This window comes from Elephas maximus, chromosome 12 (genome assembly GCF_024166365.1).
Source record: "Elephas maximus indicus isolate mEleMax1 chromosome 12, mEleMax1 primary haplotype, whole genome shotgun sequence".
Taxonomy (NCBI): Eukaryota; Metazoa; Chordata; class Mammalia; order Proboscidea; family Elephantidae; genus Elephas; species Elephas maximus.
The window spans coordinates 58,460,402-58,485,783 of NC_064830.1; the positions used below are offsets into that span (position 1 = coordinate 58,460,402).

The 25,382-nt window shown below is 55.2% G+C and overlaps 1 protein-coding gene across 1 annotated transcript; it reads left to right on the plus strand.

The window, feature by feature from the left end:
- Positions 1–62: 62 nt before the first annotated feature.
- Positions 63–18,585, plus strand: UBE2I (ubiquitin conjugating enzyme E2 I). The gene is made up of 7 exons (XM_049903793.1): positions 63–202; positions 6,078–6,153; positions 6,249–6,332; positions 7,897–7,969; positions 12,166–12,275; positions 12,363–12,442; positions 15,063–18,585. The coding sequence occupies exons 2-7, from the start codon at positions 6,088–6,090 to the stop codon at positions 15,124–15,126; spliced, it is 477 nt and encodes a 158-aa protein (XP_049759750.1). The 5' UTR covers positions 63–202; positions 6,078–6,087; the 3' UTR covers positions 15,127–18,585.
- The last annotated feature ends 6,797 nt before the right edge of the window (positions 18,586–25,382 follow it).

Genomic DNA, 25,382 nt, shown 5'->3' on the forward strand with positions numbered 1-25,382 from the left:
CCGGGCGCGCGGCGGGCAGCCCTGCGCAGGCCCCGCCCCGCCCCGCCCCGCCCGCGCCGGGGTCCTCGGAGCTGCTCAGGCTGCGCGCGGAGCGGGCTCGGGAGAGAAGTCCCGAGACAAAGAGAAGAGCTGCTGTTTCCGTCGCCTCCGTCGTCGCAAGGCTCTCCGCTCTTCGCGACTCGCCGGGCCGCGGCCGCCGGAGGTGAGCGCGGCCGGGAGGGCGGAGACCGCGGGAGCCTCCGGCCGGATCAGGCCGGGCGGCGCTTGGGCCACGGGGCGCCGGGCCGGCAGGCGCGTAGGGTCGGTGGGGAGGCCGCGGACTGCGGGGCCTGGCCGGGGTCGGGCGCGGGGTCCTAGGGCGGGCGAGCGGCCTACCCCTCCCGCGCCCGCCCGCCCAGCGCCCGCCTCCCCGATGCCGGGCCGCGGTCGGGACCCCGCAGTCCGCGGCGGACGGGGCTGGGCTTTCTCTCACCTTCTGGAAGGGGCTGAGAGGGAAGGTTGTCTGTGCTTCGAAACTTAATTCTGCTCGCCGAGTTGTGAGCTGCCGGGCTACGGGATGAGCTTCCGGGCCGTCCTGCCTTCGTTCCCAGCGTGGGGTTTTTCGGGTGGACAGCGTCCCCGTGGTTCTCTGGGGTCACGTCCCGGCCGCGCTCCTGGAGTTCCCATCACTTTCTTTCCTGAAAAGGGGGGAACATCCTTCTCTCTGGTGCGCCAGGCGGCCTTGCAGAGGTGCTGTGTGGCGCGCGGAGAGCGGAAAGGAGCCCGTAGCTCCGGAGCTGGGAGAGCTGAGGCCGGTGTTGACAGGAATGCGGCTCTGGAGGACGGCCGCACCAACCCGAAGCGCTCCTTTACCTTTGGGGAAATTAATTTCCGGGGTCACAGGGATGGACAGCAAACGTCTGGCGTCTTCCAGCCAGGGACAGAATGGACAGCAGGGAGTTGAAAGTCTTTCGTTGCAAAATCGCGGGCCCCTGGTGGGGGAGGCACGGGGGGATGCTGTTTGTGGTGTCTTCAAATCTCAAAACAAGGCTAAGTTTTCTTGCTGCTGTAGCGGCTGTCCGTGTTGTGGAGTTGGTGGGAGTCTGAAGATGAGCGCCTCACTTTAGGGAGAGTTTTTAAGATTGTTTTGTACCACTTAAATGGTGGTTGGAACTGGTAGGTAGTTGAGTAGGAGCAAGGGAAGGGAGTGATTAGTTGGGCGCTTGCTGGGGGCCTCCAGTCACCCTGAAATCCCAAAATCAACTCTTTTGGTTTTTGTAATCTTAAATTATGTTTAGTTCTTCAGTTTGCAAAGTTACTGTATTTTTTTTATTTCTATTTTAAAGATGTTTCACCTAAATGTTTTTTGCTACAGGAGAATCTGTGAGAGCTGGAACTTGACAGGACTATTTTGTTTTTCCTGGTCTCGCAAGTTTTCTGCCTTCGACAGTGTGCAGTCACCACTTTTTTGTCGTTCTCTATTAGTGAAACCCAGGTGGCATAGTGGTTAAGTGCTGTGGCTGCTAACTAAAAGGCTGGTAGTTTGAATCCATCAGGCGCTCCTTGGAAACCCTGTGGGGCAGTTTTACTGTCCTGTAGGATCTCTGTGAGTCAGAATTGACTCGATGGCAATGGGTTTGTTTTTTTTATTAGTGAAAAATATTCTTAATTCTTTTTTTCTGACAGGTTTCCACCTTACACAGGTTCCGGCTTTCGCAGGTTTACTGCATTAAGAAAATGTTGCTTTGGCATGGAGGACCTATCCAACTGGAAGCAGAGATTGATCCTGTGTTTGTTCTGATTTTTCTACAGAGAAATCCGACCCCAAACCTCTTCAGTGGTTAAGCAATGAATTCTGCACCCTCATGTGCCAGGGTGGAAATACTGGGTTTGTCAGCTGTGTCTCGAGGTTTGGGACCTTGCTTCAGAGACAGCCTGGGGTCCTGAGGTAGATCCACGAAAGAACTGGAGGGGTGCAGCCCAGGCATGAGGTTCTCCTGAGTGCCGGGTGCTTGGGCCTGCAGAGGTGGGTGCTTTTGTTTATGCCCCACCTGGTCCCACATGGGAGTCCCAGGCTTGGAAGCCTTTGGATTTGGATGGAGAAGGGCCAAGGCAGTGGGTTTGGGTTTGCTGGTTTGTTTTTTCTTTATCTGTTTCATCTTTAGTAGAATCCAGGGCTTTAAACCAGCCACTGCTGAGAATTTGCATTTCTAACAAGTTTCCTGCTGAGAGTTTGCATCTCGAGTTCCTAGGAAGTTATACATAAAAATCATGTGGGGATCTTGTTAAATGTGGATTCTGGTTCAGTGTATCTGGGATGGAAAAGCCCTGGCTATCACCCTTTTTGCAGATGAGTCAGTTGAGGTTGAGGAGAGATAAGAACCTTGCCCTCACTCCCACAGCCAGGAAGTAGCAGTGAAGTTCTCAGCTAGCGAGGCCTCATCTGAGAAGAGCCATGTTAAGAGGCACAGCCCCGCTGGAAGCCCAGGAGGATGGTGGAGGTGCAGGTCTTGGAGGCTCTGCCTGGGGTCCGCCCTGTGGGGTGTTTTTTACCCTGCCTGTCTCTAGCACTTCACAGTGAGAGCCTTTGCATCGTAACCGTCCTGCTCTGAAGTGCCTGGTAACGCTTAATACTCGTTAACTGAGTTTCCTTGCATTGAGGAAGGTAGATTCGATGATTTTAAGTGGGATTAGGATCGTGGCTACTTGTTATAATTAAAGATGTAACAATTGCCTGCATTCTCCTGACAGTGGTGGTTTTAGGAACGGACGGGCGGATCTTGGGGGCCCAACCTCTGCCTGGGATGGGGGTGGGTTTGCACCTTTAGTTCTTTGTCTTGATGCTGAAGCATTCTTTCTGTGTGTGATCTGGTCCATCAGGGTGGGAAGAGGGGCTCTTGGGCTCTTACAGGCACCTCTGGCACTGAGACTTTGCAGAACTGCCCCTATTATCTTTCACATGGTCAGAGGCGCCAGGATGGGCCTCCCTGGGCAGCTCTGTTCCATTATTGGAGCAGAGGCTGTGGCAGGTCCGGCACAGGGACTCCCAGGATCGCCGTGCTGCCAGCTCCTGAGTTTTACTTCGGCCCCAGCCCTTCCAGAGTGCACCAAGTGTCATTTTGCCCCAACGCCATACCCATGGCTGAAGAAGTCACCCCTCCACAGTGTCTCAATGCTAGCCTGGGAGTCAGAAGCCCATTCTGATGCCTGGCCTGGCTCAGATGCAGTCATTACCTATTCAGGGTGCTAGGTTAGCCTGTATTGGCTGCAGAGATGATTCCAGGGTGCTTCCTGCCCTCTGGAGCCCCCCATGGAGCTGGGGCACAATAGGGAGTCATTGGGAGGCTTGAGTGGGCTGTGCCCTCTGCAGTGGGGACTAGGAAGCCTCCTGGGGCTTGGGTCTACAGGGTAGGAACAGGTTGTTCTGTTGAGAAGGACCAGTGAAGTGAAGGGCTTGAACAACTATTTTGACAGTAAAGAATAAAGACACTGAGTTATTGCTGAGCCTCCCAGCTGGTCGCTCAGTCAGCTTGTGGCCTGCCCTGTTGTCCACCATAGCCCAGTGTCAGAAACCTTTAACAGCACAGGTGGGCTCACACTTTGCTCAGGCCCCTGGCAGCTCCGAGCTTCACACTAGTCCAGGTCCTCACACCCACGAGGCCCTGCCCTCACAGTCTGCCACCTGGGCTTCTCTGCATACTTGTTCCTCCAGGCACAGTCTGCTGCCAGGTTTCTGCGTGTTACCTCGTGAGCCCCTGACCACCGGATCTGAGATTACGGCACCTCCCCCTGCCCTCCAGCCCTCTGTCGCATTGTGCCCAGCGTGTTCCAGCCCCCTCAGAGTTTCCTAACCTGTGAGCCCCCCAGGGCAGTATGTTTACTTAGTGTCCCCCACCACATAGAAGAGGGCTGGAACACTCTGGTTTTATGTCACATGAAGGAGTCAATATTCCAGAAGTAGGTGTGCTGTCCAGGTGAGGGAGGGGCGTGTGTCTTGGTGGCACGGTTAGATGCTCTGTAGCGCTTTATTCCTGGGGGTCAGGTCCCACTGACGAGAGAAACGTGTTACGGGGCTGTAAAGAATAGTTCTGGTTTGGTCCTAGATTGGGGTTATCTATCTGAGACTCAATTTCGAGGTCAGGTAAAGTAAGAACCTTTTAAGAGGTGCGCTCTGGGGTAAGAACTGCTGAGCTGGGGGCGCCCCAGGCGTGCAGGCTGGTTTGCGGCCATGGGAACCAGACACTGGCCAGCCACTCCCTGCTAACAGCCTATTGGCTTGTCTGTCACTGTCTAGCCCCAATGTCCAGTGCGTCCTGGCTTGAGGGCTGTGGGTTTTCTACTTAAGCTTTTCCTTCTGTTTGTAGCTGTTTGTGTGTTAATGAGCCCTTGTCTGGTTGTTGGTTTGAGTCTGTAGGACCCTCAGGGTGGCGCCAGAGACTGGGTTTCTGGGATAATGATCCCAAGCTGCCTTCCTCCACACTTGTTGATATTGTTGGTTCTAACAATGTGGTTCTCAAACCTGAGAACAGGGTAACTAAGGGCTCCCTAAAGCTTGGTGCTGGGCCCCTAGAGTTCCTGACTGGAGCCCAATAATGAGCATTTTGAACAAGTGCCCTGGGGGTGCTACAGGCCCAGGCGAAATGCCACCTGTCTGGTTCTCTGTTGATTTAACGTCTCTTGCAGAAACTGTATGGGTTTTAGTGCAGCGTTTGTTCTGTTTGTGGAGGTTTCCCTCACCAGAGTGGGGGTGAAGCCTCTTGGGGTTTATGCTGGATGGTGGGTGCGATCTGAATTGCCAAGGAAGCCATAGGCATCTCAGCAGGTAAACACCTGGGCCAGGTGGGGCTGTCGGCATGAATGGCGGGAGAGGAGGTGGTGGGAGCAGGAGTCCCATGCAGCACATGAGGGCAGGGGAAACAGCGCTGGTAGGAGTCGAGGCTCTGCCCTTAGTAACAGGCTCCCCCAAACCTCCTTCCCCCTGGAAGTGGCGATCCCACCAGAGTTTGGGGCTAGGGATATGGCTGAGCAGAGAGTGCGACAGTCTTGAGGTGTCATCATGGTGTGAGATCAGTTCTGGACTCCGTGGAGATCTGTGTGTGGGTGCTGCGGGTACCCCGTGTCATACTTGGGAAGGTTTAGATGGCCAGCCTTCCCCTGTGTGAGCTTAGAAGAGGCACCCCTCTATCTGGTTGAAGCCTTATTTTGTGTTTAAACGATGCCTCATCCAAAGGTGCTCAGTAAATGGCACCTTGAGGTGCTGCTTTACCTGTGGTGGAGTTGCTAGACGCAGCAGGGACTGCAGGCTCCTAGCATCTGATTGGAAAGGCCAACGGGGCTGGTCTTGAGCAGCCATCATCAGGGTGCTGGGGTGGAAACCCACCCTCCCCGCAGCCGGCTGCCCTGTTCCACAGAGCAGCCTGGGGCAGTCTGCCAGGCTGGGAGGCCTGATGTGGACTCTGCCCACCGTCCCCTGTGTTTTCTTTGGGCCACTTACTTTCCCAAAGGGAGAAAGGAGGGGCTTGACCCAGCCACTGTTTGTTGGATGCCTCAGACCTCCGAATGGGTCTGGGGGGGGCACTGGGGACCACTATTGGGCTTATTCCCAGATGGCATTGCCTGTTGCTCTCTGTCTTAGCATGCACCGTCACTGTCACTCTCAAGAGTGAGGGTTCTAAGCCAGGGAGCAGACAGTACACCCACTTGTGCGAGTCATCGAGGGCATACGGGCAATGGGCCCCCAGTCTCCGGCCAGTGCTCCTGATGTCCCTGCCTTGCTGTCCTATGAGTTTGCGTAGCGGGGATTTGTCCAGTGTCTGCTGGGCCATGTGGCCATTCTGGGCGTGGAGCCTGCCACTGAGTGCCCCATCCCTGCCACCCCACTCTGCAGCTGTGGGCTCTGGCCACAGCTTCACCTCTGAGCCTCTTTGTCTCTTCATGTGAAATGGGGGCTACAGTGTGTGTGCAGCATCAAGAGCGGGTACGGGAGGGACCACTGCATGCCCCGTCTGCCTACCTCTCAGGAGCAGCTCACAGAAGCACCGCTCCTGTCCTGAACCCTGCCGCTTCTGTCCTGAGCTCTGCTGTTCTGTCTGTTACAGGACTTGGACTATGTCGGGGATTGCCCTTAGCAGACTCGCCCAGGAGAGGAAAGCATGGAGGAAAGACCACCCATTTGTGAGTAGGGCAGGGGCTGCAGCCATTCTCATACAACCAGCAGGTGCACGAGGGGCTGCAGCAGTGACATGCGCCTGGTGTCCTTCTCTCCACAGGGATTTGTGGCTGTCCCGACAAAAAACCCCGACGGCACGATGAATCTCATGAACTGGGAGTGTGCCATTCCAGGGAAGAAGGGGGTAAGAGGCCATGCTTAACGGGAGGTGTTTAAGGTTTTAACTCACACAGAAAGACCACGGGTATTAGCGTATTACGTGCTGTGGCCCGTAGTCGTCTCAACCGTGCCATCACCTGGCCCAGGGGGCATGGGGTTGGGGGCAGTACAGCCAGCGAGGGTGACAGTTGTGCTTCTTCGGTGGAGGGCTGGGGCGCAGACAGGACCACTCAGGCCCAGTGGGGAGTTGGGAGCAGAGAGCCTTGGGAATCAAGTGGAGGCGAGGCCCACGTGGAAGGGACAGCAACGTGGTGAGGAGCATCCTGGGCACTGTGACTCCATGCTGCCTATTCTCAGGGACGAGGTGAGGCAGCAGGAGCCAGGTGTGCCAGCGCCAGTCCACAGCTGAAGACATTCCTCCCCCAGGAGGCCTGGGCCTGCGGCTCATCTCTTTAGATGCACAGGCCCATGCTGGCCACCTGGGGCTGAATGCCCTCCCCACATGTCCTTCACTCTTCCTGCTGTGCTTCAGGGATGGTGGTGTCAGCTGCCTTGTTCATGGACAAGTGGGGGTCTTTGTGTGGCTACAGATAACCATCCACTCACAGCTTTTCCCAGGAGGTCGGGTTCTGCCTGGAGGCCTTGTCACCTTTCCTTTTTCCTGCTGGGTTTGGTCACAGAGGCCTGGTGATCCTCCCCCGTACTTTCCAGCCACCCCCCCAGCCCACCCCACCCCGCCACCTCCTGTTTCAAGCTGAGTGATGGGCGGGACCCTGGTTTCCCATCATTGGATGCTCCCCTGGTGTCTGGGCTGTGTTTGGATGCCCTGTCTGTGCCTGTTTTAGGGGCAGCACCTGCCCTATGACTGTCCCCTCCTTGGAGGCCCTCTCAGGGTTGGTTTTGTGGGAAGGGTGTGCCATTGGAAATGGTTTCAAAGAACTGCAGTGTCTTTTCTCACAGTTAGGAGGCTGGAAGTCCAAATTCAGGGCATCACCTCTAGGCGAATGCTCTTCCGGCTCTGGGGGAAGGTTCTTGTCTCTTTCAGCTTCTGTTCTTCAGGCCCTTGGTGATCTTCATGTGGCATCTATGTCTTCCACCATCTGCGCTTGCTGGCTTCTGTGCCTGATCTGCTCTTTTATATCCCAAGTGATTGGTTTAAGACACACTCTGCACTGGTGTGGCGTAATTAATATAACAAACCTTATTCCTAAATGGGATCCCGTCCACAGGTATAAAGGATTAGGATTTACAACATGTATCTTTGGGGGACACAATTCAATCCGTAACAGGGGCCTTCCTGACCCCACCCCGAATCCCTGTCCTCTGCAGCCCAGCCCCTGTCTCAGCTCACAGCATCTTCCCTCCTCATCCTCTGAGCTCACGGAGGTCTCCACAGAAGCCTGTTGGTGGGGACAGTCATCTGCAGGGTGGTGTGGGAGCCCCCTCAGTCAAGTCACTGGCTTCCTGACTGCAGGCCGCTGCACATGGTCCTAGGGTAGTGTGCATATGGTAGAAACCAAGCCCCTCTTCCCAGCCTGCCCTGCACCCAGGCATGCACCACAGCTGACTTTGGTTTTATTTCCCAACAGACCCCATGGGAAGGAGGCTTATTTAAACTACGGATGCTTTTCAAAGATGATTACCCATCCTCACCACCGAAATGTAAGTAGAGAGAAGTCAGGCTGAGGCTTGCAGCCAAGAGTGCCTGGACCATTAGAAGTTGTCGTAGGCGAGGAGAACTAGGCTGTGGGGCCTACCACGCCTGGCCGGGGCCAGCGGTGCAGAGACCTGCTGGGCGGAGGTCTTCTTGTGTGTGCCCCAACCTGTTACTGTCTGCTCTGTCAACAATCTACACACACGCAGCTTGGGTGGGCAGGGGGCTCGACCTTCTGGAGAAGAGGCTGAGGCCGTATTTAAAGTAGTGGCTTACTGACAATCTTAATGCAGTTTAGCACAGCTCTGGAGACTGGGAAACCCTGGTAGCATAGTGGTTAAGAGCTATGGCTGCTAACCAAAAGGGTTGCAGTTCAAATCCACCAGGCACCCCTTGGAAACTGTGAGGCAGTTCTACTCTGTCCTGTAGGGTCGCTGTGAGTCGGAATCGACGGACAGCAACAGGTTTGGTTTCGGAATTTTTTTTTTTTTTTTGGAGACTGGGGAGACGGGACCTACTTCCCTTATCTCTTGTAGCAGGAAATGAGCAGACCCTTCTGTGGCTTAAGAATTGTGCCCAGCATACAGTAAGATAAGAGCTATATAAGTTTTTACTTTTCTGGTTAGTAATTCAAGAAATAGAAGTGTGTTTTCCATTAGTACAGTATCTACGAGAAGAACTTTTAAGAATTAGCTATTATAATGGATAACTGCTGGGATAAAAGGAAATCTAAGAATGAGAGTGACTGCTTTGCTCACTTCTCTTCAGCATTGTGTCGGGATTCCAAACAAATGCAGTAAGGCAAGATGAGGAAATCACAATGCAAAAATTGGGAAAGAAAATTAAATTAAAAAATGACCTGATTGTGTACGTAGAAAACTCAGACCATGTAGACTGGTAGAATTAGTAAGTGAATAAAGCTGTTGCATAAAGGATTAATGTACAAAAATTTATATTCACATAATTGCAGCAGATGAAAATTTTAAAGCTAGCATTTACAGTAGCATCTAACACCTTGAAAGATGTCCAACAGAAGACACTAAAGATCTCGCTACTGAAAACTATGAAAAATTTCTGAGAAATCAAGGACTACCTAATTCCTGGAGAGACACCATGTTATAAAGATACCAAACGAAAAGACGAAGCAATCCAGGTTTTAGAGGAGGATACTAGAGACTGTCTGCATGATCTTGGGGCAGAATGATTTAACCAGGGTCGCGCCGTGTGCTCCTCATGGCAGGGTGGTGGGCGGGGAGGATTGGATTGGTAAATTGTACTACATTGAAGTACAGCCCATCTCACCAGAAAACACCAGTGCAAGTAAAGAGACAAGCCCCAGGGCAGAGTGTAAGAAAAAGGCAGGAGCTCATTAGATCCCACAGGCCCTTCACAAAAGAGGCTCCACCTGGCTAGTAAACCTGAGTGGACGCTTAACCTCATCGTCAGAGACTCACAAGTTACAAGCACAGAGTGGGGTCCTGTCCACACGAGAGTGGCCACAGCGAGAAGGGCAGGCAGAGCCAAGTGTGAGGAGGCCGTGCAATGGAGCATTCAGACACTCACTGGAGAGCATGTAGATAGACTGGATTGCTTTGGAAAGCTCACTGCCAGGGCTCGCTAAAGCTGAGCTTGTGCTGACCTGTGGCCCAGTAGTTCTGCTCTTTAGTGTGTGTTCTCCAAAAGGCATGGACCAGGAGTGTTGGTCATGATTAGGTCCCATTGAGAACGAAACCCTGCCCGGTCCTGTGCCATCACAGTTGTTGCTGTGGTTGAGCGCATTGTTGCAGTCACTGTGTCAGTCCATCTTCTTGAGGGTCTTCCTCTTTTTCACTAATCCACTACTTTACCAAGCATGATGTCCTTCTCCAGGGGCTGATCCCTCCTGACAGCATGTCCGAAATACGTGAGACGAAATCTTGCCATTCTCGCCTCTAAAGAACATTCTGACTATGTATTCTGAGACAGATACGTTCATTCTTCTGGTGGTCCATGGTATATTCAGTATTCTTTGTCAACATCATAATTCAAATGCAGCAATTCTTTTTTGGTCTTCCTTATCCATTGTCCAGTTTTTGTATGCATGTGAGGCTATTGAAAATACCATGGCTTGGATCAGACACACCTTAGTCCTTAAAGTGACATTCTTGCTTTTTAATACTTTAAAAAGGCATTTTGAAGCAGATTTGCCCAGTGCAGTCCATTGTTCGATTTCGTGACTGGTGCTTCCATGGGCATTGATTATGGATCCAAATAAAATAAAATCCATGACAACTTTAGCTTTTTCTCAGTTTATCATGTTACTAGTTGTAAGGATTTTTGTTTTATATTGAGGTGCAATCCATACAGAAGGCTGTAGTCTTTGATCTTCATCGATAAGTACTTCAAGTCCTCTCTGGTTTCAGCAAGCAAGGCGGTGTCATCTACATATCACGGGTTGTTTACGAGTCTTCCTCCAACCCCGATGCTGCATTCTTGGACTATTTGCTCAACAGACAGATTAAATAAGTACAGTAAAAGGATGCAATTCTGCCACATATCTTTTTCAATTTTGAAGCACACAGCATCCCCTTGATCTGTTTAAATAACTGCTTCTTGATCATTTGTTGTGATCCATACAGTAGAATACCTTTGCAGAGTCGATAAGACACAGGTAAACATCTTTCTGGCATTCTCTGCTTTTTGCTAGTGTCCATCTGACAACAGCATGATAGCCCTTGCTCCATGTCCCCTTTTGAATCCCCTGAAAACTAGCCCATGGAAGCCAGTAACAATAGCATACCAGCTATGAGAGTGAAGGAGCCCCAGGCACACGCCACACAGGACTCAGTGTGGCTTTGGGGCAGAGCCAGGCTAGACTGCAGTCAGATGATGCCTTCGGGCAGACTGTGCCCACCGGTGGCAGGAAACATCAGGGACCTCCACGTGGACAGATTGTACAGATTGGTAGGAGAGACCAGGTTGCAGTACAAGAATACGACAGGAAGACATAAAACTAACAAGGGGCTTATGTCCGGAATATGCACAAGTCCAGGGAGAGACACAGCCTAGCAGACACGTGTGCAAGAGACTTGAGCAAGAACTTCCTCCAAAGAAATGCGTAGTAAACGGCAATGGACAGAAAAGTGCTCATCCCCAGTGCACCACAGGAAACAAATCAAAACCACAGGAGGCAACCAGTGCATCACCGGAGTGGCTGACAACGATGACCCAGAGCTAGGCATTGGTAGCGTGAGACTTGCCTGCCCTGCTGGCAGGAGTGTTGATTGTGCTGCCCCTTTGAAGACTGGCAGTGTCTGCTCAAGTTCATGCAGGAGCGGACACCTGGACGAGGAAACTCAGCCTCGCATGTTCACCACAGCTCAAGTGTGTGCCTGCAGCTTGATGGGCGGACAGATGGGGCTGTCCCCATGGGATCCACACTCAGCAGGAACGGCCGCAGTCCAGGCGAGGATGCCATGGCTCACAGGACCTGCTGTTGGGTTCCTGAGGAATAGCGGACACTGTTGTGTGTGAAGTCCAGAGCCAGAAGGTGCTGCTGTGTCAGCCGTGATGAGCACACGGTCAGGGGCACGCTCTAGGAATCAGTGCCACTCTGAGGGGGTCATTTTTTGGCAGTTCTCAGTCTGTGCTAAACTTTTTACATGGTCCTGGGTATGATAAACATTTTAAAATGATGAGGGAAAAGCTGGGTAAAAGTGCTGGGATAGAAGATGGAAATGGACAGCATGTGGGGGTGGGGCAGCCAAGGCTCGTGTTTTATCTGCTTTTTTGTTTTCAAATTTCCCTTAAGTCTCCACTTAAGAAAATAAAAGAAACTTGTTTCCTGAGAAAGAATGTGGGTCGTATAAGGTCCAGAGTTGAAAGCGGATGGTCCGGTCGGAGGGAACCTTTGGAGCAGGAGCAAACCCTCCAGGCCCTGGCCCAACCCAGAGGAAGGGGAGGGGCCCAGCCAGCCCCACCCCAGGGCCATCCTGGAGGCAGCTGCCTGGGCAGGGGTCACTGTCAGCTATACTCTTCAGGCTTTGTTCCTCAGAGTGAAAGGAGTGTGCTCACCTCTCCCCCCTCCTCCCACCTCGAGGCCATGGTGTAAGTTTTACCAGAGGTTCTGATAATTGTATAGGAAGAGACACTGCCTAGAGGTGCCCTGGTGGGGGCATGTTAGTCTGAAACAACTGCTACCAAAGCCCCATTCTCATTCGTCTAGGTAAATTTGAACCACCGCTGTTTCACCCAAACGTGTACCCCTCAGGCACAGTGTGCCTGTCCATCCTTGAAGAGGACAAAGACTGGAGGCCAGCCATCACGATCAAACAGGTACAGGCCACGTCACGCAGGGGCGGGTGGGGTGGCCGCGTGTGCCGGCTGCCCACCTGTGCCTTGTCCCGTTGGTCTCCTCCACAGATCTTGTTAGGAATACAGGAGCTTCTAAATGAACCAAATATCCAAGACCCAGCCCAGGCAGAGGCTTACACGATTTACTGGTGAGTGGTTGGCCCTGCGCAGGCCTGCAGCTTCACATCGGCACGCACACACTCCCTGGCATCCTGGGAAGGCGGTGGAGGTGACAAACAAGCACTGGTGGAGTCAGCGTCATGAGGGATGGTCAGGGAGGTGGTGTAGAAGCTAACGCTGAAAGCCCATACGAAGTAGCCGGGAGCTGCACATGCAAAGGGTCTGGGGTGGAGAAAACAGGGACCAAGGCCAGGGTGGCTGAGTGTTTTTGGAAGCACACAGGAGGTGGGGCTGGGAGGAGGTCCCTTGATGAGCTGCAGTGGCCTGGGCTCACTCGGAGGCTTTCGCTGTGGGCACTGCCTAAGTGGGGTGTCTCTCCAGGGCATGTGCTTGCCCAGGGGTGTCAACTTGGTCCTCCTTCAGTGGGCAAGGGATTGAATGGCCCACCCTCGCCCAGGCTTCTATGTCCAGACTGGTGACTGCCCACGACTATGCTGTGTCCATGAATTCATTTTGAGGTTCCTGTCCGCTGGCTCTAGAACTTGGGGAGGGTAGGGCGTGGCCTGGCTGGGGGCTGCTGTCGCCCTAGCAGTGTCACTGTCTGGGCTCCCAGACCCTCCTGGCAGAACTGCTGTGGGTCTGGTCACTCGGCCGCCTGCAGGAACTCGATCCACTAACCAGGGCCTCTCGCTGCAAACCCCAGGTGACTCAGGGTCCTCAGAGACACTGGTCTGCCTGGCAAGGAGTGGTGGGGCATAGAAGCCATGAGAGAGGGCACGTTCCTTCCAAGGCAGCTGGCTACCAGGAGCTGGCGAACAGGGCTCAGGTGAGGGGAAGGCTGGGGCCTTCCAAGGGCCTTTGAGCAGCTGACTTGCAAGTGCATTTGCTGCAGACACATCCTAAGTCGCCATCTCTGAGGGAAGGAACCAGATGCCTGAGAGAGTTTTTCTCCAAAAAGCAGCTTCCCGGGAATCCTGACCCATGTCCAGGGCTCACCACCTGGTGGCCAAGGCCAGGTACAAGTCCATGCACCCTAGCAGGCTGCATACCAAGCCCCTTGGCCGGGGTCTGAGGCCCAAAGCTCAGTCCAGCTCTCCACCTGTGGCCTGGAGTCAGCAGGCACTGCTGGCTGGTTCTGCGGGCCTGGGCTGGGTGCCACGGGGCCTCTCACTGTGACCATGAGCACACTTGCTGGAAAGTCTGTCCTCACCAGGGTCGGCCCCCACACCCCAAAGGCCCAGTGCAGCCTGCCACCTCCCGTGTAGACCCAGGTCTGGGCAGCTGTGTCAGAGTGCCTACGGCTGCTTCCTCACCACAACAGGTGGGCTTAGGTGCTCGTGGGTGTGAGCAGGAGTGGACGCCCACTCTAGGGAGAAGTGGCTCCAGCCCCCTCACCATGGCCAGGGTGTGGGTTCCCATCCTTGCTGACATTGGGCATCAGCGACCCAGCCGGCTCACATGTGTCAGCTGTAGCCGTGTACCAGAGGTGCTGTGTGGGATGCCCCCCCAGGCTCCAAATGCAGTGTGGTTTCCCAGGCTGGTGTCTGACTTCCTACTGGGCTGCCTTAATGTGCTGCTTCTCACATGAACAGAAAGTTTTTCCTCCTAAAACTGCCCACTTAAAAAAACAATGTTCTGTGAGACTTGTCTGAGCCCCCTTTCCTTGTGTCTCTTGGAAGGGGACTGTCTGTGCATCCTGCACTCACCGATGCTTTGGTCTCCCTGGGTGAAAGCCGGCAGAAGTGCGGGTCCCGGTGCAGCCTTCACCCCCAGCTCTCAGCAGTTTGTTCACTGACCTGGTCTCCAGGGAGGAGCTCATTGGTGCCATGTCCACCACAAAGCAAAGAGGCAGATGGGGGCTTTTGTGCTTGCTGCTCCACTCAGGCAGCACGGCTTTTCCCCAGGAGGAGGGAGCTGCACGGACATGCCAGGGCCCAGGATCACCTTTGCTGCTGATGTGGTGGTGCTGTGGCTCCCATTTCCCAGGCACTGGAGTTCGTTGCAGAGCTGGCCCCAGGCGAAGTCTCAAGCCCATGACCATTATGCAGGGCCACCCCCAGACCATGGCGGTGGCGGGGGGCTTGTGCACCTGGCCCTGGGTTGAGCACTGGTCTGGAAAATCTGCAAAACCCACCCAGAGTTTGTATCCGTTTTTGAGAAGTATGAGCAAGGAAAAGGGTTGAGTGATCCATATTTTCTCTTGAGAGTTAACGGTGTTGCAGCACCTAACAGAAAACTGATTCTGGTTAAGACTCGTGGTTTCCGTGCAAAGATTAGGCTTGTCACCCTGGTTCTGAGCCTTTCGCCTGGTGGAGCCAGTCCTCCATCCTCATGGCTGGAACTGTGGAACCTGCCCAGCGGCTGGAGGCCATGGGTGTGCCTTAAACCTCTTCTGAGGGAGGCTGCCACCCCTCCCCTGCTGCTGTGGCCACTGAATACCTCAGGTAGCCGGCCGGAGCTAGCCAGGCCCTCCCCGCCACAGCCACTGCTGCTCTAGTCTCCTGTCTGTGCCAGGTCCCCTGATGCAAAGGCTCACTGCTCAAATGCCTCTCTGCCGGGCAGCCCCTGAGCAACCCCCAGCTCAGCCACACAGGCACGGCATCATCTCCAGGCCGCTCTAACGTGTCGCTTCTCTTTTACCCTCCTCAGCCAAAACAGAGTGGAGTATGAGAAAAGGGTTCGAGCACAAGCCAAGAAGTTTGCGCCCTCATAAGCAGTGGCCACAGGCACCGTGAAAGGAAGGGATGGGTTTAGCAAGAACTTGTTTACAACACTTCTGCAAATCTGAAGTCGCTCTGTACAATTACTAGTCGCCTAGGGGAGGGCCAGGCCAGCGCCATTCTCCGTTCCTGCCACTGGTCTACAATTCTCGATTCGCTAACTTGCCCCGTTTTTCATACAGGGTCTCTTCCTTCAGTCTTTTGTATTTTTGATTGTTATGTAAAACTTGCTTTTATTTTAATATCGATGTCAGTATTTCAACTGCTGTAAAATTATAAACTTTTATACTTGGGTGAGCCCCTAGGAGCTAGTTCCTCTTCTCTTGGATGCAGGCATGCTTCACGACGTTTAGCGCTGTGCTTCGCCTCACCAGCTGTCTGCCACAGAATCTCTCTCCCCGCTTGTCCTCTCAGAGCTCAGTTGTGTCGCTATGAGCCACAGTGCCAGGCCGGCACCTGTTTCCGCACCACTTCCTTTGTGTTTCTATGGCATTTTGTCTGTGTTGCTGTTTAGAGTAAATAAACTGTTTATATAAAGGTTTTTGTTGAGTTATCATAATTGAATGAGTACAAGAAGGAGGCCCTCCTGCCCAGATGAGGAGCTCTGGCTTTAGCTTGATCCCAGGCCTTTGTAAATAGGACCGGTGTAGGCTGGACTACAGAGATGTGGGCACTTAGTGCTAGTGGTGTAGAGTTGGCATTGCCCTACACGCACACAGGTCAGAAGTTGGTGAGCGCGCAGCATTTGCCTCATTGCTGTTCTGGTGTCTCGGGCCAGGCTGAGCCCAGGCACAGACACCTATCCAAGTGGCAGGTCTTGCCCCACCTCCCAGGCTCTTGGGCCACACCTGGAAGAGCAGCTGGGCCACCTGTACTTCCCAGGACCACTCGGTCTACCCCAGGACTGCCACTGCCTGGGTGCCACATGCTCGGACTGGTGAGTGCTGCTTGGCTGCTCTGCTTCAGAAAGCCACCCAGGGCCTGGACCAGCTGCAGAGGACAGTTACTACCCCAGGCTGGCTCCTCTGAACTGGGCTCCAAGCTGCTCCTGGGACACTGGCCCAGCCACTGAGGCAGATGTGTGTTGATGGAGACTGAAGACTGAAGAAAGTACACTGTCCCCCATGTTCCTGCCAGTGGTGGCGAAGGAGACCTCTCCACATCTCAGTGACCAGGACTGACCAGAGTTGTTCCTAAGACTGGAGGCCAGAGCAGCCTGGATGCGTCCTGTGTCAGTGTCAAGACAGCCAGGGCCCCAGGCATGCACCCCAACCTGCAGGCCCTCTTGGCAGCATCTGGGCCTCCTGTGCAGGGACCAAGACGGGAGGGCTTGATGCTCAGTGGACCCCCAGGGAAGGCTGGTCAGGTTGGCACAGCTGCTGGGCTTTCCTGGGTACCCTAGCCCAGTGCTCAGTTCAGGAGGGGATGCCAGGCACACCCGAGAAGACGCAGCAGACACATGAGGCTTCGTGTTCTAGGCAGACTGGCTGTGGGCCCCAGGGAGCTCAGCGTGTTGCCACCGGTACCCTGGGGCCCCTGTGGAACTTGGAGGTGTCGGAAGTGACCCCTGAGGGCCTCTACCCTGCTGGAGATAGCGCGGTTTGAGTGCCTTCTTGGCTTGTGGAGCCCAAGTCCATACAGGCGCTGCACTCAGCCTAGTGTCCACGGCCTGTGGGTTGCCCAGGGTACATCAGCGTGGGGCCACCATCCATACATCACCTCTCCCAGAATGTCTTTGTAACGATCGAACTACACTTAGTAATCGTCACACACGTACATGGCTAATATATAAAGAAGGAAATCGTGTACTTTATAGTTAAGGTATCCCAAAGTAATGGATGTTTCTAGCAAACCATAGTGATTTCAGCAGATGGAATGTTCCTTTTGTACCATAGTCCTCGGCCTAACAAAGACATGGACCTTGTAACAGGAGAGCTGACATTCTATCACCCTGTTTCTGGTGTAGGGAGGGGAGTGTGTTCCCAGCATGAGACACCTTGTATTTAGTAAGGAATTCTAGGCAGCACGTAACCACTATATCTACAAATCCTCATTAAAACGTTTCCACAAAAAAAAATAAAACGTTTCTGCACAAGAGACTGGAACACTTACACACTACTGGTGGGAATGTAAAATGGTACAACCACTTTTGAAATCGATTTGGCGTTTCCTTAAAAAACTATAAATAGAACTACCATACTATCCAGCAATCCCACTCCTTGGAATATATCCTAGAGAAATAAGAGCCTTTACACAAACAGATACATGCACACCCACGTTTATTTGCAGCACTGTTTACAATAGCAAAAAGATGGAAGCAACCAAGGTGCCCATGAATGGATAAATAAGTTACGGTATATTCACACAATGGGATATTACGCATCGATAAAGAACAGTGACGAATCTGTGAAACATTTCATAACATGGAGGAATCCGGAATTAGTGAAATTAGTCAGATGCAAAAGGTAAAATACTGTATGAGGCCACCATTATAAGAACTCGAGAAATAGTTTAAACAGAGAAGAAAATATTGTTTGATGGTTATGAGAGGGGGGAGGCAGGGAGAGGGGTACTCACTAATTAGATAAGAACTACTTAAAGTGAAGGGAAAGGCAACAGTACAGGAGAGGTCTGCACAACTGGACTAAACCAAAAGCAAAGAAGTTTCCTGAATAAACTGAACACTTCAAAGGCCAGTGTAGCAGGTTTGGGGATCATGGTTTCAGGGGACATCCAAGTCAATTGGCATAATAAAATCTATTAAGAAAACATTCTGCATACTATTTTGGAGAGTGGCATTTGGGGTCTTAAACACTAGCAAGTGGCCATCTAAGATGCATCAGTTGGTCTCAACTCACCTGGAGCAAAGGAATGAAGAACGCCAAAGACGGTAATTATGAGCCCAAGAGGCAGAAAGGGCCACATAAACCAGAGACTCCATCAGCCTGAGACCAGAAGAAATAGATGGTGCCCAGCTACAACTGATGACTGCCCTGACAGAGAACACAATAAAGAACCCCTGAGGAAGCAGGAGTGCAGTGGTATGCAGACCCCAAATTCTCTTAAAGAGACCAGACTTAAAGGTATGACTGAGACTAGAATGACCCCAGAGGTCATGGTCCCCAGACCTTCTGTTAAAGCTAACTCTTCAGACAGGGATTGGACTGGACTACAGGATAGACGATGATACTGGTGAAGAATGAGCTTCTTGGATCAAGGAGACTCATGAGAGTATGTTGGCATCTCCTGTCTGAAGGAGAGATGAGAGGGTAGAGGGGGTCAGAAGCTGGCCGAATGGACACAAAAAGAAATAGAGGAGGGAGTGTGCTGTCTCATTAGGGGCAGAGCAATTAGGAGTATATATCAAGGTGTTTATAAATTTTTGTGTGAGAGTCCGACTTGATTTGTAAACTTTCACTTAAAGCACAATAAAAATTGAAAAAGTTGCCACACATCGGCTTGTGGGCTGTGTCCTTTCCTGCCCTGCCTGCTACCGTCTGGGCCACGGGAGATGGGATCCCAGCACTCAGGGTGCCCCCTTGCCCTCCAGTTGGTCTCCCCAGGCCTTCCTAGGCCAGACCGTAATCAATCCAAGGCCCCCCTAGAAGCTCCATTGAGGTTGCATGACAAGTTGCCAGGTTGGAGGGCCTGAGCACTAACTTGGGCCTCCTCGAACCTGTCTGAGTCAGCAACAACAGGGAGGGGCCAGAGGAGCACTGAGTGCGGGATTTGCCCCCAGCTGTCCCCACACCTAATGGTACTGAGTTGGGGGTGTCCTGCAGCAGCAGCCCTGGAGAATTCATATGGAAGCCTCCAGATTTCATGGACCCCTCCTAGGGATAGAGTCCTCCCTCCCAGGCCTCCTCTGACATAAACCCACCCCTTCCCTCCCCCCAAAAAGCCCCTCTCCAAAGCGAGGTCAGGAGGAGAGTCCCTCTCAGGCACCCCTCAGAGGGGTCTTTGAGAAAGGGGTCTAGAGCCCCCAGAGGTGGGGATGAGTCCCCAGCCTTTGGTCCTGTTCAGAACATTGGGTGCACTGAGCTGGGCCCCCTGGTGCTGGTCCTAGCTCTGTCCTGATGTCCCCACACCTTTGCCCCTGGGACCCTTCCTGGCCCAGCAGATAATGCCCTTTAGCCAGGTTGCCCCAGTTCTCAGGGACAGTATCTGGAACTGTGCCCCTCAACAACCTTTGTTTTGCAGCTTAGAAGGGCCTAGGCATGCCTCTCTGCTCCCCAAGGCCTGAGGCTCAAAAGCACCGAGCATGGCCTGGCCAGCAGCCTGCCCGCTGGTCCCTACTCTTAAAAGCATCAGGGTAGATGCTGGCAGAAGGACCACCTCTGAGTGATGACAACTGTGGCCTCAAGGCTGTACCCCCTCCTGCCTGGCCCCAATCTGCCTGTCTCAGGCTCCTGTCACCTCTCTGCTGGCAGTACCACCCTGGGATACACAAGCCTTGGGGCCAATTTCTGCATCTTTAGGGACCCTGGCCGAAGTCCCTAGACTCTGACCCCTCCTTTTCCCTGGCTCTGTCCCTAGACCCTAGGTAGGAGGACAGTGAGAGATGCTTGTCTGATGGGAGACTGTGCCTGCACTTCTGAGGGCTGCCACGAAAGGGCGGTGGCCCAGGCTCTCAGTTGGTAAAACAATTCGGTGATTTGACTTGGAGAAATGCCCCCTTGCCGCCTTTAAGCCCCTTTCTCTCTGCTTTTTGGGGGCAGGACCCTCTCCAGCCCAAAGCCCTGAAGGTGTGAGTAGAGCCCAGCCTGACCAGTGAGTGGCTTTTCTCAGCTTTGCACTAGCACTCCACCTGGGCCAGGGTCTTGTGCTGTCACTGCTGTCCCCCTCACAGCCCCCTCCCCCCACCCAGAGCACAGCAGAGGGACATGGTGACTGGTTCAGAGTGAGATTGGGGCACAGGCAGGACCACGTTCCACAAGGGCCCAGCAACCTGCCTTCCCTGCCCTTCTGACTGGCGGGTCAGAGAAAAGGCTGGGCTTCCCTCCCAACCTACGGAGGCAGGCGAAAACAGTTCCCAGAGGTAGAGCCTCGCCCCAGACCCTGTCTGAGCCCGCGCTCTGGGGGCCGCCGTCCCACCCCTATGGACCCCTGGAGGATTCAGAGCACACTGGAGCGCTTGCTTCTCATTGAGACCTCGCTGAGGTCCTCCAACAGCCCTGGGGTGGCACTGCTGTCACACTGTTTCACAGATGAGGGAAGCTGAGACTTGGGGAGAAGAAAGATTGCACTGGGGCGGGGGTCTGGGGCTCTGTCTCAGGTTGCCCTGACTTCAGACTCGGAGCAGGTCTGGAGAATGAAGGACTTGGTCCCCAAATGGGACCCTCATCCATCCACTCAACAACCCCTGCTAACTGGGTGTGGAGGGAGGAGCCCTGGACAAGTCCTGTTCCACTCAAGACCTCAGTCTCTCTGCCTGCAAAAGGCGGCGGGGTGAGGGGTCTCCAAGGTCACTCCAGCCCCATCAGGTGCAGTGTTAGGGGCTGATGCTGCTGGCCCAGCTGCCTCAGCTCCCTGAGGGGGTAGGGTGGGGGCCGAACACCCCCCCACTACCACCACTTCCTGACTTCCTGTTTACAGCATCTGCAGTCACATCTCTCACCCCAAAGCATTATGATCACCATGGCAACCAGGCCTGTGTTTGTTCCAACAGGTTGGCAGAACCTGATGCCAGACTGCAGGGAAGTGGGGGCATCAGCCCCAAGATGCAGGCTCAGGACCTGCCAGACCTTAGAGGGACACTAGCTCTGATATGCATCCCCTGCAGAGGGGAGCAGGGGAGCCCAGGGCAGCTGGTGTGTGCCAGGTTCTGGCCCCTCCCCTGTCCACAAGACTTGCTGCTGTCCCAGGCAGTTGGTGCATTCCTGAGTCCCCCCCCCCCATTTGTCTGGGTCCAGGGGAGTTGGGGCTCTGGGACTGGGAGTCCTGGGAAGGGCCCATCTCCAAGTTCTCTCCCCATCCCACATGGGCAGCCATGGGGCTGGGGACGTCCAAGCAGTGTCCACCCAACCCCCGGGGTTCAGGAAGAAGCCAACTGCCCCCACCCTCCCGGGCTGGGGGACCACGGCCTGTCCTGTGGGGTTCCCTTCTCTCCTGGGGGAACAGCTGGAGAAGGAAGGTGGGGGAAATGAAAGGCACAGCCACCACCAAAGAGCAGTCTCTCCCTGCACAGAGCTGGCCCCGGCCTGCCCAAGGTGGACTGGCCTTGCCTTCATTCCAGGCCTGGTTGCTGTTCCCAACACCGCCTGCAGCCCCAGCATTAGAGATTCGTTCCTTTGAGGCGAAAAGTTCTTCAGAACAAACCCCGATCCCAAGAGGGCCAAGGAGCTGCTAGTGTCCAGTGATACTGGCCAAGGTCTGGGCAGAGAGTTCAGGAACCCGCTGTGCGCTTCAGACAAGGGAGAGAATTTATCTGGTCAGCCTGGGGGCTGTGCTTGAAGTGCAGTTCTCAAAACGGAGGGTAGGGGAGCAGCATCTTGCCACCGGGAACTTGCCAGAGAAGCAAAGCTTTGGGCCAGCGCCCAGTTCTAGAATCCATAGTTTGGGGCGCCCCGCACCCCGTGTTCTAACAAGCCCCTCCCCCCATGATCCTGGTCCTCTGGTTTCCGTGGGTCCAGCCCAGGCCCGCTGGCGGCAAGATCAGGGAAAGCGGCTTTACAGAGCCTCCCTGGGCTCTGCGTGGGGACGATCACCCCAACCCCGGGGCTGTCGCGGGGTGTCATTGCTGACGCCCAGGGTGTGGACTGCCCCCTCTGAGAAGAGGAAGCTGTCAGGCCCGCGGCGGCGGAGCCCTCAGATCGGGCCCGCGCCAGGTTGTGCGAGGACAGCCCTGGGCTGGGAGGGTCTCAGCGCTGGTCCTGGAACGGCTACGAAGCCCTTTGAGAAAGATCTGCGCTGCGGTCCGGGCGACTGTGTCTTGTGACTGGGGCCCCGGGGAGGGGAGGAGGGGCCCCGTAGAGCACTCACACCCATTCCTCCCCTCACCCCTAAACCCTCCGCTGGTGGGAGCTCCCGGCAGGCCCCTGGAGTGCCGGGACCCGGGTACTACTCCGCAACGGACAGGCTGGGGGCAGCTTGTGTGTGCAAGCACGGCCAGGCCCCGCCCCCGGCCCCGCCCCCTGACAGGCCCCTTTCCGCACGCGGTCCTCAGTTGCCTCTGCGCTAGCGCAGCGCCTCAGGAGCCCGTGTCCCGCACCCCCACCCCCGTGCCCTCTGGGGTCCCCAGCACCCCAGAAGAGGCGAGCGTGCAGCCCGGCCCACGGTGAGTGCAGCCGTCAGAGTCCGCGCCCGACCACGGCCCTAGACACCGCCCTCCCCTCCCGGCTGCCATTGCCCCCAGACCCCCCACCCCCGGCCTGCGCTGGCCGTCCCGCGCGGGTCGGGGAAACTGAGGCCGGCCAGGGTGTCTATCCTCCCCCCTACGCACAGCCTGGTCGTCCCCTCGAATGCGCAGGACGAGCAAGGGGTCTGTACTGCGGACGGGGACAACCGGGAGGGGGGCGCAGGGCGCGCGGGACCTAGGGGACCACCTCCATCCAACCAGGGATGGGGCAGGAGCCGGAGGTACAGCGCGGCGCCCCCTGCCGAACCCGCCCCTAGCCTGGCGGAGCCTGCAGGAGGGCGGGCTGAGGACCCCCAGAGGCCATACTGTGGCCGTGGGCGCCCAGGACACGGGGAGAAGATGCCCCAGCCCTCCTATCCCCCCGCTCCTGCGTCACCAGAGTTCCTCCTTCGTCTCCCCGAAATCCCTGGTACTGCAAGCCCAGATGCACTCCTGCAATCGTTGGGGAATTTCAAGCCCGCCAAACCTAGCAAAAGCTGGGAGCTCATGGGGTGGGGGCTCTTAAAAATACGCAGACACCAACCATATGGGCTTCCCACACACGCACACGCATGGACGCGCATTCCTGCCAGTGAGGGGCAGAGATCCCAACAGAACTGGGGATTCAGGCTCCCGTTGTACTGGCAGCCCGGGAGCACCTAGAAGGTGGAAGCTGGGAGGGAGGGCCATCATGGTGATGGAGTAGAGACAGGTAAGAGGGGCCCTCAGGAGAAGGTACCCAGAACGCTCATTTCTTTGTGCATCCATTCTAGAAGCATCTAGCTACTAGCCCTTTACTGAGATTTCGGGCGTTCAAGACGGTCCACCCACGATGCCAGTTAAAATGCAGGCACCTTCTCCCTGGATTAGGTTGGGATGGGGCCCCGGAGAGCAGGCACACCAGGTGACTTTTGTTTAGGCACTGACACCCCGTGCATGCAGGGGAGCATTGTCTGGGGAGTCAGTGAACCTTGGGAGAGAGGAGAGCTAAAGTCCATGCTGCCCGTATGCGGGGGTCAAAGAAAAGGGCCGGGGGTGGAGGGGCTGGGCCAGAAGAGGAGAAACACCAAAGCAGAGAGAAGACTGAGAGGGAGCCATGGGGAGCCAGAGCAGGGCTGGACACCCTGGCACTCCCCACTCAGAGGTGGCCTCAGTAGATCCCCACCCCAAAACTGCAGGGACCAGAATGCAGCAGGAAGAGGTCCCTGGTGCTCTTAGGCTCGTTGCCGGCCCACTGCAGACACTGGTTAGAAAGACAGAGCCTGCTTTCTTGCTGGGCCCCAGGGCCCCCAGGCTATGGCTCTGCCTGAGAGCCTGGGTTCGAATCCTCCCCTGGCTGTGAATAGGGCAATGGCCTCTGCTTTGCAGATGTGTGGCTCCCCAGGTGTCCAGGCCACAGCTTGGCATCTAGCCCTCCCCCCCGCCCCCCACCACAGGTGGTGGTGGACATCCTGCTCTGCACTGCCATCCACGTGGGGATCCCCTACAGTGCTTCCCATACTGGCCACAGACAAAGAGCCCAGGGGACAGTCACATGCCCACCACTGAACACAGCTGGGCGAGGATCCTGGACAAGGCCGGGGTCAGAGGCCTTGAGGCAGGTAGCTGTTAGGTGCAGAAGGATGATCAGCTGTGCGGGTGCCCAGGGTTTCCAGGGGAACTGGAAGGGTTCTGGGCCTCCAGCATGAGCCCCAGGTACCTCTTCCAGACACCTGTGCAGAGCTGCTGCTCTTGCCCAGGTCTTAGCAACAGGCTGAGGGACTGGCAGGGAGGGGCTGCTCGGCAGGTGGGGCTAGCTGCAGGTAGCATCAGGGCTCAGAACATCCCAGGAGTTGACTCCCAGGTCTGCCACTTGCTGGCTCCCACCTCTGCAAGTCCCTAAGCCTCAGTTTCCTTGTATGAGATCGGGGCCCAGAGAGCATCCCTCCCTCTCTCGAGCCAGGCTGAGGGGGACCACCACATGAGATCGCAGGTGGAAAATGCAGGGAGGGCATATGCTTCCCCTTTCTGCCTTTCACACAAAAACACCCCCCTTGTCACTGTGGCTCAAGACACTGCTCCTGCGTCACAGTCGTCGCTGGGCTGTGAACCCCCTGTAGCCCCTGTCACATGCAGACACAGTTGGCAGTTGCCCTGGCAACAGCTCAGGCAGCAGTTGCTTCACTGGCTTTGGGGGACTGCGGGGGGAGCAGCCTCTCCAGCTCAGCAGAGAGGGGAAGGGGGGGCCTGTGACACCAGTCCCTTGGGGCCACAGGGCTGGCTCTGGGGCCAGAGGGTTCCAGAAGCTTCCAGCCCAGCTGACTGATCACCCCATCTTTGGGGAGGCTCACAAGGGAAGGCACTGGTAGATATGAAGGAGGTGGACCTCCTTCTGGCCCCTCTAGCCTCTTCCCTGGGAGGTGAAGAACCGCTTGACCTCCTTCTTGTCCCAGGTCTCTGGCCCACCCCAGGGACCCTAGACCACTGAAAGACAGACACAGCTGGGAGCAGGGAGTCCACTTACTCAAACATTTACTGAGAACCTCCAAAGTACCAGGCTCACACCGGGCCCAGCTCTCTAAGGAGGCAGGTAGATGTTAATCAGACTTTCGCAAACTCAGTGAGACCACTGAGGGGCAGCTTGGCCTGGGAGCTGACCTGAGCTCACATTCAAGTGGTTATGAGGAGCCCTGGGGGGACAGTTGTGACCTCCGCTGCTGACTGCCTGCATGATCCTGGGGCTGGGTCTCCATGTCCTGTTTTATGCAGTGAAAACTACAGTGCTTGCCTGCTGGGGTGGATGTGCCCAGCGTGAGGCATCTTCAATAAGCGAGTGAGAGAGCATTAACAAGAGAGGGATTTGAACAGCTGGCACAAAGGCCCTGTAGTGGGTGGGGGAAGCACATCCTTTGCACCAAAGGCCAGCCAGGCTGG